Below are 11,887 nucleotides of genomic sequence, written 5' to 3' on the forward strand. Positions count from 1 at the left end.
GTAATGCCCCCTCTCTCCCCATGAGAAAGGGAAGGTAAGTAAGCTAATTTACATGTATTAATTAAGGCTCATAATGAGCTCAGCATGACGCGACATTTGAATGCATTCCTCTGGTATTGTGCAAACTCTGCGGAGCACCGTAGGTTTCATTCAGATGGGCTACAGATTGTAGATGTGGGGGCACGTGAGCAGATAAAGGATTTAAAAACACACACAAAAACAGGTCAGTATACACATGCAAGTTCCACCTCCCCCACTGACACACACAGGTGCTAATGAGAAATAAACATGCTCTTAGTTATACTTTGGTTAATACAGTAAAAAAAAAAAAAAATGCATTTGACAACCACAGCAAAAAGTAGAAACAATACATTTATATTATTACAAAATTGTAAAACTGTACAATTACAATAAGTGAAGTATAAAAAAAAAACACTGACGTGAATCATTTTTCATTGAAAATAAAAGTTTCACCCACAAGGTGCACGTAAGCTAAAATGCACAATCACGTAAGAACAATTACATTTCATTTGATCATGTAAATATTTATGCACTAAGCAATATGAACTAAGTTTACAAAAATATGTAAAAACAGACTGCTCGGGAATGGTTTTCATCATCTTTGCTCATTGTTAATGTGGAAATGCTTACATGGTTGTTGCCATCTCATACCACCGCGCAGCTAAGCCAGGCAACCATGAAAAAACAGGCGCAACCTCAGCGCATTAACATCAAAGTGTATTTGTATAAGAGCTTGTTTTCTTTTCTCGTCCTCAGGCTTCAAACGCTGAGCTGCAGCGGCTGTTCTTATTACCTCTTTGGCTTAAAAATCATACTAGGGGACCCGACCTCACAACGAAAGCCAACACACATGGCAAATAAAGACACTGTAGAGGAAAAAAAAAAAACATGTAGAGGGCACATGGCTCTCCCTCCTTAATTGTACCTGAAGGGAAATCCCTTTAAATAGTAGTTGGCAGAGGCAGTGAGCTGGCAAGCAGATCAAACAGTCACTGAGCAGAAGCCCTATAAATACATCACATTCACTTGCCTCACTTCAAACGCCTCCTCAGCCCCGGCCTCTACGCTCCTCCTGCAAATCCACAGAGCCGAGCAGCGTTCAACATGCTCACAAGGAGGAGGCACTTCTCATCTTAAGCGCAACATTCTGCGTGTTGTGTGTTATCGCTCATCTCACTCAGCCCGATTGAAGCTGGATGGTTCTGTGTGGGTCCTTGTGTCACACTGTTGAAGCTTCAGGAGCTTTGGGTTTCTTCACATACACCTCTGACGTCCCATCAGGCACCAGATGACTGAAGCTGCTCCTGAAGGAGGCCAGGAGCCGACCTGCACAGCACGAACAAAAAAGAAAGAGGAAAAAAAAAAAGAGGCATGTTAAACACATCTGCAACTTCAATAGCGTAGCATGTCTTGACTTGATATACCGTACTTAATAACTGTATACATTTCAACATTTAAAAGCTTCATCGAAAGATTAAGAGAGCAGCTGCTGACTGCGTTTACTCAGCAGTCTTAGTCCGACATGATTTTGTGGGTAATTATACATGCTCATTATAGGAGGGCGTTCCGTATCTGGCTGATTTAATTTGTGTAATGAGTTTTACAGACTAAAGTGAGCTGGAAAAAAAACATTTGACAAACTTCAGAGGAAATGTAAGGAGGAGTTCGTCGGCGGTTTTACTCACCGGTCCAAGTCTTCTGTCCGGTCAGAGAGAAGCTGTTGCACTGAGAATGGGAGTTACAGATGAACGCTGCCTCTCTCGCACTGTGGACCGACAGCACGCAGCCCTGCTGGCTGTAGGACGGCCAGCAGCGGTACTCCGCGTTCCCAGAGGTCCTCATGCCTCGCATCATGGTGTAATCTAACCATGAAAAGAATGAAATGCCACTTTAATACATGATGCTACTGAAAGGATTTTTGAAGCGCTCTTTGAGGATAAGATGGAAGTTTAATGATCCCTGTGGGGAAACTGATACAGTGCAGCATCAAATAAAGAGAATACAGATCAGAGCATCAAATAAAAACAGGTTGAAGGTGAAGATACAGCATCTTTGTCCGGCAACTACAGATCTCTTCTGACTAAAGGGATTCCTAAAATAGTTATGATTGACAGGTTTAAAGATAAAAAAGGTAGATGAACTTATCTTCGGTTACAATGTATAAATGTATCATGTACATAGTTTCCAACTAAATATTGTTCCATATCTGATGCATGTATATTTAACCCTTTAGATTACTTATTTTTAATTAATTATTACTACCAGTGTTTATAACAAATATGGATGCAACTAACTTATGTCCATTGGTTAATCTTACAAATACTTTCTGAAATTTGGGGTTGAAAAAAAATGAGAAAATTGTGTTTCTTTGAATCATAACTTTCCAGATGATGGCTTGAAATAGCATCTACTTTCACAAGCATGAAAGAAAAGCATACAATTGTGCGAAACTGAGAAGCTGGAACTTCAAAAAGCCAAAGATAGAAATAGTTGCACACCATTTAGAGCAATTTTTCTCATTACGAGCTGTTGTTCCACACTGAAAAATCTCTTCCCTCCACCTCCTTCCTGCCCGAACATTTGTGTTACATTCATGATCATTATGATTCTTTCAGTCAGACTTCATGTGGATCTGGTATTAAATCATCTGCTACACATTAGCAGGAGCCACGAGAAAGAAGCATGCACACACACACACACACACACACACACACACACACACACACACACACACACACCAGAGCAGGACAAAAGCCTCGTCTGTGAGCCCGTACGGAGGAGGAGGCACGCTGTTACAAACTGTTAACCTTCCTAAATGGCAGGAGCTGGTGTGTGTGTGGGGGTATTGTTAAGAGGAAAAGGACACGAGGATCTGCCTTCTGGGTTCGAGCAAAGGGAACAAGGAGAAGGAGTGTTTCGAGGATCCTTCTCAGGGGAGAAAAAAAAAAAAAAGGGCCTGTTGGGAAGCAAAATGGTGGCAGGCCTCAGCTGTCGAGGAGACAGACACGTATGAATATAAGCTCTTTGTGTTTAAGATGAGCGACGGGAAAACAACCTTCCTTTCTTATTCATTTAAAGATTATGTTCATGGCAGTGCTTAAGGAGTTCACCCATTGCCTTTTTGCACACAACTCCTCCGCCATCCAAGCACAAGTGCTCTCAGCTGTGAAGAAGTTACGTCCACATAACCAACGAATCTCCATCTGTCAGCAATTTCAAATTACAACTTGATGAGCGTCTTTGAGCTGTGTTGCCATTTGGCTTCTTTTATCAAGTTTAGTTGCATCTTTGGCTGCAGTTCTCTTTTTCCCCGTTTTAGGAGGGACATATTAATGAGCCATGTGTTTGTTTATACACTATGTGTTGTTTGTTCTCTCTGCTGGTTGTTTAATCATTTAAAGCTACAGTTGGAAATGTTGGGTAATGTGCCGATTGGCTTTCTTAGAGAGAGATCGACATAAAGATTAATAGCAAGCCAGAAGTGGTTAGCTTAGCTGACAACAAAGACTGGACACAGAAATCAAATCCATGTAAGCCACCTCTAAAACGCACTAATTTAACACATTATGTGTTTGTTTAAATCAGAACAATATCTAAAATTGTAAAAAAAAAAAAAAAAAAAAAATTGCACTTTAACAGGGGGTTATGTGCTGGACTATATCTTGGCTGGTGGCAGTAACCTCTTAAAGACGTATGGACAACCAGCAGAGAAAAAAAAAGTATCTTCAACGGATAAGATATGATATTAAAAAAGGTGCCGCTAGGCAGATTCCTTAACTTTTGGACGGAGCCAAGCTAGCTGTTTCCAGTTTAACCGGCTGCTGCTGCATATTTCAGACAGACACAGTATGGGGAGTGCTATTAATTATCTCATCTTACTCTTGGCATGAACATTAATGTGTGTATTTGCCAACATGTTAAACTAGAAACTAAACCCAATTAAAAAATCTTGACCAAAATTTTCAATCCACCCCAAAAACACCTCTGTTTGAACAAAACCCACAATACAGTAATAATATGCACACACACACACACACACACACACACACACACACACACACACACACACACACACACACACACACACACACACACACACACACTGTGGGGGTCTTATCACACACACTAAGCAGCAGCAGCAGGGTTGACTCATGGCACCTCCTTGTTAAGCTAGAACATTCCCTCCTGGTGTCAGCCTCAGCGCCCAGGCCTCTTTACCCTGAATCTGTGATTAAATTCACAAAGCGCTGCTATATAAACAGTCCAGCATCTGGGGGGACGGAAAATCTCACCACAGGAACGCAGCCAGTCATTCTGTTATTAATATTTCATAGAGTTGAGAGGAATGGCGGGAGGGGACAGGGGGGGAGGGGGGCTGCAGTGGCGAGTCGGAGAGAAGAAAAGTCAAGGACTTTCAGTGCTTATTCTAAAAGAATACAGAAGTGGGACGAAACGTTTCAACAAAAAAAAAAAAAGTACTTTATACGACTATTCTGGAAGGCTCTATTTTTTTTTTTATGGTAATAATTTAAAAGTTGGAAAAGAAATCTCTACATGACGACCATGAAAGTTGAAACAGAACAACTGCGGAATGCCAGCACTGTTTTTTTAAATGAACGCCGACTGTGCTTTCTGAGCCAGAGACATGCAGGATTAATCCCACTTTGTTGGTCTTGTCCCCTCATTCCAGCTGCCTAATAAACCTGTCAAAACAGCCAGAGAGGGAGAAACACCCTCCTTCATTTCTTTGAAAGATAAAAAAGGAAAACAGAGGTGTAGACTGTGTGAGGGTAAGAAAAGAGCCAAGCATTCTCTCCAAAAAAGAATCGGGTCTACAACGGGGCCCACTGTACTTTCTAAAAAGCAGCCTTCATTCCACGAAATCTTACCTCTGATTATTGATGGAGGCAGGTGGTCCAGGTGCAAGCCAGACTTGTAGAGGAGGAGGATATGTTCAAAGGCCTCCAGCGTTTGATTGATGTCAGCTTTCAGCTCCCCTGGACACACACACACACACACACACACAAATCTGGTTAAAGATCTAACTGACTTCAGGCATAAAGTCATACTATCCAATATGGATGATTTGTTTTTCCGCTCACTAGGCTACTACTGTCTAATCCCAGTCATGTCATCTCAACAGATATCGTATTCATTCCCTTGTTACATGTCAGGAAGCATCTTGTCGAGCTCATTAAAAAAGGACTTATGCCGAAGCATGTCATTACACGACTGCCATAATGGAGCGATTCGCTTTCTGATCTCCAATAAGTGAGCGTCCCGTCATGTTAAGACGTCTCTCGTCCTCACCTGTGGAGTTCATGATGTGGTCTACCAGGTGTGTGAAGCCGGGCGGGGCCTGGTGAGGCAGCAGGTAGGTGAAAAAATACCTGGGGCCAGACAAAGACAACTCAGTCAGACAGACAGAAAGACAGACAAGCCCCATCACATAGTTCCCACAGAACACGACTTGCCTCACCACAGTGTTAAAACAAACAGTCCATAAAGCTGTCCTTTTTAAAACAGAAAACACTCCTTTTTGTCCACTGAAGCTCCCAATTTAATCATCACACCTCCTCCATCAAACTTCCCATTTCCAGCTATATGTCTTTACAATCAACAAGGTTTCAGCAGCCGACTGGGCCTCTACAATCATCCGTGTAGCTGCTCCATCAATCCATCACACGTTTACCACGTAGTAAAACTGTCCCTTCTCTTACCTATAGGCATTGTAAATGTTCCTCTTCTCATTCAGGCCCTCACACACTCCCCGTGCCGAGCAGGGCAGAGTGAAATTTCTGTGTGGAAACTGGAGGGTGCAGTCTCCGTCCATCTGACAGGAGGTCTCCTTGGCGCTGGCGTCGTCCAGGTCGGTGAGCTTCAGCTCGCCAGACACGGTGACAAACTGCCGCGGCTGGAAGTCCAATAGGGCCACGGAGCCCAGAGGAGACTGGGAGAGGAAGTGGAGGAGCCTGACCAGGTCCAGACACACCTGGGAGGTGATCAAATATGACAAAACCTGATCAGCTAGATTGATGACCATTTGTTTAAGTGCACAGGAACGCAGTCACAGTGAAATATTGTCCTTGCAGCTCCTAAAACCGTGGAACAAGAAGCAATTTATAAAAAGGCGAAAATGCTAAACATTCACTGCCTCCAACTCTCCAATGTGGGGATTTGCTAATTTCCTGCTGTTTCATATCATTTCAAATTTTATATTTTTGAGTTCTGTAACATAGCAATTTAAAGACGTCACCTTAGGCTCTGTCAGCTTTAAAATGGACGTTTTATTGATTAAATCAGGGCTACAACTAATTTATTTTTTCATCATTATTTAATCTGAGTACCATATTTTGATTAATCTGTTGGGACATAACAATTTAAATACATACAATGCACATCATAATTCCCTAAAGCCCCAAATCCCAAAAGTACTCAGCTAACTATCATAGAAGCTTAATAAATAAAAAAAAACGCAAAAAAAATAATCGGAAAACCTGGAATATGGATTTATTTTTCACGATTACAATTAAGAGTTACAATGATTATTTGATTTAAAATTCTAATTGAATCAGTAATGCGTACATTTTTAACTTGCAACCTTACTAGTAGCTAGTAGCAGAATTGGGTTAAGCTTTTTGTGTTTTTAACAGACGTTAGTGGATTACATGCTTCCCTCCAACTTCCTGCTACTTGTTGTCAAATAAAAGCCTTTAACAAAATGCTGGAATAACCAAAACATTCTTGGCGGTCACGCTAAACATGGACTTGTTTTTTCCTGAAAAGGTGACACATTGGATAAATGTAATTAAAGCTCACTATATTGCTAAAAGTAGTAAAATATAAAAATGTCCAGCCTTGCAAAAAACACCGCATTATTCTCTTTTAAGGCGTTTCACCGGCCACATTTGCCAGCCATTTCCTGAGACTGCTTTTATAGTACTCTTTAAATCCCACAATAAAACAGAAAGAGAAAATAAGTAAGCTACTAAAGGCAACATAAAAGCATTAGCCACGCACTGACAGAGCATGAAATGATTCTGTCACACTAACATAGCTGCAGTGTTAGGTAATGCGCCGAGTCTCTTGGACGTCACTTGCTGGGATTGAAGCGCTGTAATAACAGGGCTGGGCGAAACCGAACACCCCCGGATTACTGTAGCTTGCGCAGATGCAACCAAGCTGAAAAGGGCCGAGCAGCTCCAGGGGGGTATTATGAACGGCTATTTGGGTGATGCTGCAAAATGAGGCCCATAGTTGAGATGATACTTGCAGACTGTGATGTTACTTTTGCTAATCCAAATGGTCTTTCACTCTTCCTTTTTCCTTTCAAACACATCCATGCGCGAGCACACACACACACACACACCAAATTCAGCCTCTGTTGACTCCAACTGGGAGCATACCTGTGATGGGGGTTGACTAAAACTGTGTGTGTGTGTGTGTGATGACATTCCTAGCCTGCAGTGGATAAACTGCAGGACCCATCTCCATTCCAACCACGGCCTGATCAAATACACTGAGGGACAGATGTCAAACCTCCAGGAGTTTCAAATGTCCGCCTCCCTCATCTTTCAACCTCCCTCTCTCCTGCCAAGACGAGCGAGGGGCTTGCACATGCATAACGTGCAAATATGTGCGAGGGAGACCTTCAGCCTCGTTCTGTAGTGTAAAGGATGAATGACAGAGCATGCGTATCGACAGCTGAAAGCGGGAACTAACACGCTTACCCTGAACCGGTCCTCCCAGGGACTCTGGAGCAGCTGGATCATCTGGAGAGGATTCCCCTGCTCCAGAATGACCGTGACTCTTCCATCCTCTCCTCCTCCTGCATCTCCTGCACAGTGGCCTTTGAGCTGTGGACGTGTCGAATAACTGTGGGTTAGTCACAGTGAAAGTAGAGCAACAACAACAAAAAAGGACAAAGATAATTGTTTCATTTAATTTTGCATTATTACTCTGTAGAAATTAGAGAAAGCGGCAGGCTAAAGTGTCGAAAAGTTCTCATCGTAGGGCGAAATAAGAGGACATGATGTTCTGCCAACCGTGCACTCTGCACTCAGACTTGTGACAGTGAAATCACATTAGCCTAGAGGGGAATGTGCTCTGTAGACTTGTGAAATTGATCAGTTGAACTGTTGGACACACCGCTGTCACACAACTGCGGAGAGACACAAACTGCTTGGTTTAATTCAAAACTAGTTCTAAATTGGGCTGTAATGACTTGAGTGAATAAACTCTGTGGGGGTTTCAGATGCAACCAGGGATTGTAGAGAGGACAGAGGCACATTGTCTGCTCTTGCCGAACTGGACCCAAAGGTCAGAAGAGGGTCAGTGAATTTAATTTAATTACATGGGAAGGTCCTGCAGAGCCAGTGAGGCCTTTCATCCAGTTCAGTGTGTCTGAGACAAAGGAAAATGTGAGCAGGGGAAGGCCTACATGGATTATGGACAATCTTAATTATAATATGCCAGCATTAGCTCCAGTGTTTTAAAGTGAGCAGCGCTTATAATGCTCTACTTTCCAACAACTTTACATTCAAATATAGTCTATTATCTTCCTTTGGCATTTGGTCAGTAACCCAACTTAACCTTAAATATTTAAGGGTATACCACTATTGTAAAAGTCAGAGGGAGCACTTTACCTTAATGACGTTTGGATGCTGCAGCCTCTGCAACAGGACTATTTCTTTCTTCAGCTTGTAAGAAACGAGCTCTCGGCAGCCTCGAGGGTCTCTATAATCCTCCACACACTTTCCCATGTCTATCCCCTGCTCATTCACCAGTTTTAACGCCACCGACTGACCTCCGGCTAGATTCACTTTGACAACCAGTTTGGTGTATCCAGACCCTAGAATCTCCACCGCCTGCATGTCCACCAGCGAGTCACAATCCATGTCATCCATATGCGCTTTTCTGGAGCCATGCGTGATCTCATTCCACAGACTGTAATCCAAAATTGAGTCTTGTGTTTGGTCATTGAGGAAAGAGTGTCGGCTTTCCCCGGGTAGTCCGTTTTCATCATCATCATCATCATCATCATCATCATCATCATCATAAACAGGTAAAAGCAGCGGAATGATTTCTTTGCGCCTCTCGTTGAGCTGGTAAATCAACGCCCCGCGAAGGGACGCGAACTCCTTCTCATCACCAGCAACAGTTGCATTGGAAAAGTATGATATTCTCGCTCCAAACTGCTGCACGCTGCTAATCAGGAGTGACACCAGAATGGAAAGAACCACGAAAGCCAGGAGGGCAGCCGCGCGTAAAGAGTTGCCCATCCCGGGCATTTTCCTCTCGTGGCACGGCTACTGCTGCTGGAAAGACGCACGGCCGCAGGCTCCGACCAGCTCCGACTGAAGGGTCTTTTCTGCGGCAGAAGTGATCAGCTCCTTGTTTCCACCTCCCCGGGAACTCCCTCTAGAGGTGTGTCCTGTCCGCTCGTAACTTTACACCCGCTGAACAACTTCGCAGGAGAGCTCGACCTCATGTTGTCACATAGTGCGCGTGCTAAAGCGCTCTCCGCGGCTGATTTTACAGCAGCAATCAGCAGGGCAGGCAGTTAAGAATAATTAACTATGTGTTGTGTTTAACACACAGAGGGGGAATTACAATTTAACTTAAGTTTTGATTACACATTTAAAATAAAAAATATTTAAATGGGCATGCTGGTTAAATAATGCATTTATAAAAAGTATAGTGTTATGTTGTTCAACATGAAACAGCTTAAAAAAAAATCTTATGGAGACAGAGGAGGACTGCTGTCACTTTCACAATCTGTCCAACAGGTGGCAGCAAAACACCTTTATGTCTTCACTCAAAAACAATCACTCAGAGGTGGATTTATTACTGATCAGAAGCATTACAGTAACAAATCAAGTTCACAGAAGCACCTCACACCTTTTCTATTTCCTGTTGTATCTTTATTATTCATCCAACTGTATTTGTTTCACAGATGTTACGGCAGCACTGAAGCTGTAATGAAGCGTTTCCCTCTGCATCCCTACTCACTGGCAGAGATCTGTCACAGGAAATGACCATGGCTGTCACCTCAGTACCAGCCAGAAGCCAAACACCCTCTCTTCAGCCTCTCAGTGTGTGTGTGTGTGTGTGTGTGTGTGTGTGTGTGTGTGTGTGTGTGTGTGTTTTCCGGTACGTGCCTCTCAGGCTTTGAATGCATGTGTATTTGGGTTGTTTTCTTCTTGTATGTGCATGTGTGTGGCTGCTACTCAGTGTGAGTTAATCAGTGCCTGAAGTCAACAAGGCATTAGCCATGTCAGCTGCAACAGGCTGTAGAGAAAACTCCATGCCAACCATCAACACAGCGAGCCTTTTGCTTGAATCTGAGGAGCACTAATCATTTATTGAGAGAAAAAAAAGATGTTTCTGGTTCTTATTTAAAAACCATGAAATAGGACTTTCATCTCTCTCCTACAAGCCTCTCTCACACCCTCCCCCTCTCGATGTTTACCTTTCTTCCAATAAATCATTTACTTTTTTCCCAAGGCGGACCCTCAAACACAAGGGCCCAGTGCCATGATTCATATTTATAACCAGAGCCAGACCAGCGGCCGCCTCATTAGCAGAAAGTCACACAGGTCTGCTGTGTCACAGTTTCTCCTTTCTTTTATGCCGTTTGGTCGTTTCTGGCTCTCACTTCTCTTAACAAAAAGACCAAAGTCATATTCTTTTTTTCCCTTCTCTTTTCTCTTCTCACTTATTTACTGCATTATGTAAATGGTCAATGTATGCAGTTTATCCCAATTCTTTTCTTGGGAAACGGTAAAGCTACTTTTTGGTCACTTCAAATCAAACTATTTGCCCCTCTTTGGACAATCTTTGACATACTGCATTCACTAATGACTGCAGGCTTATTCAGGAATTTAGCATAAGATAATATGATGATGAATTATATTATCTATTATAGTATACTACTTTCTATAGTAAAGGATTCTTAATGCGTTGGTTTTATTCATGGTTAATTTATCATTTACTAATTATTTATATTTCAGTTATACAATTTCAAGTAAACAAGCTTTTGGGTTTGTAGAAAAATCCCTTTGCTGCTCAACTTGTCCATTTGGTAAAAATGAAATATGTTAGGTAAACAATGAATACATGTTAATAGCTTGCTCACTTTCAAATAAACCATGAAGTGTTAATTAGTAATTAATTCGTGGTTTTTATTCCAAAGCCTGCAGTTTGACATGTTAGTGATACATGCTTTTTTTTAAGCATTCAAACAGTCCAGCCACTCAAAAGGGATTTTTCACAACCTGGCAACCCAAAAGTTGTTCTTATCACTGTCTTATAACTGATTTATAAAGCAGCTATTAATCATGGGTGACACGTTACAACTTGTAAACACTTTATAAAGCATCTTATCTTTTGAAAACACAAATCATATATTGTAACACGTAGGTGCGGTTGATCTAAGTCTCCTCCTTATCGATTGGTAAGCTTATTGATTTAAATAAAGGACATTGGAGACAATACTTAATCTGAATTCACCTCTCCAGCCCTGACGAGATGACGCATTAACAATATTCAGTACCATTGCGATCAGCAGCTGGAGGTCCCACTTAAGTGGTTGCTTTAATTAAACACAGCATCACTGTCTGTGCGTCTTCAGAACGTAATCAATGAACAGCATCCGTAGCTCCTGTCGGAGATAATTAAGCAGGCACCGACGCACACGATCCGTGACTTGGAGCTCCAGCACCGCGGCCGGTTGGACAGCGACCAGGCACCGACCACAGCATCACGGCGGCTCCGCCAATCAGGGCGAAGCTCGGGGCAGATTAACCCAAACAGCCCTGGTGCTACTACGTAGTAGCCGCCTCAGAAACAAGCTCCTGGTCCTCGT

The 11,887-nt window shown here is 42.5% G+C and overlaps 1 protein-coding gene across 1 annotated transcript; it reads right to left on the reverse strand.

Moving 5' to 3' along the window:
• Positions 1–359: 359 nt before the first annotated feature.
• On the reverse strand, positions 360–9,326 carry pkdccb (protein kinase domain containing, cytoplasmic b). Its single transcript, XM_079221542.1, has 7 exons — positions 8,667–9,326; positions 7,752–7,877; positions 5,742–6,013; positions 5,332–5,411; positions 4,911–5,018; positions 1,707–1,883; positions 360–1,347 (listed from the first exon to the last, which is right to left on the reverse strand). Exons 1-7 carry the CDS (start codon positions 9,309–9,311, stop codon positions 1,241–1,243), a joined length of 1,515 nt encoding a protein of 504 aa, XP_079077668.1. The 5' UTR covers positions 9,312–9,326; the 3' UTR covers positions 360–1,240.
• Between the last annotated feature and the right edge of the window lie 2,561 nt (positions 9,327–11,887).

Source organism: Taurulus bubalis (genome assembly GCF_910589615.1).
Source record: "Taurulus bubalis genome assembly, chromosome: 1".
NCBI lineage: Eukaryota > Metazoa > Chordata > Actinopteri > Perciformes > Cottidae > Taurulus > Taurulus bubalis.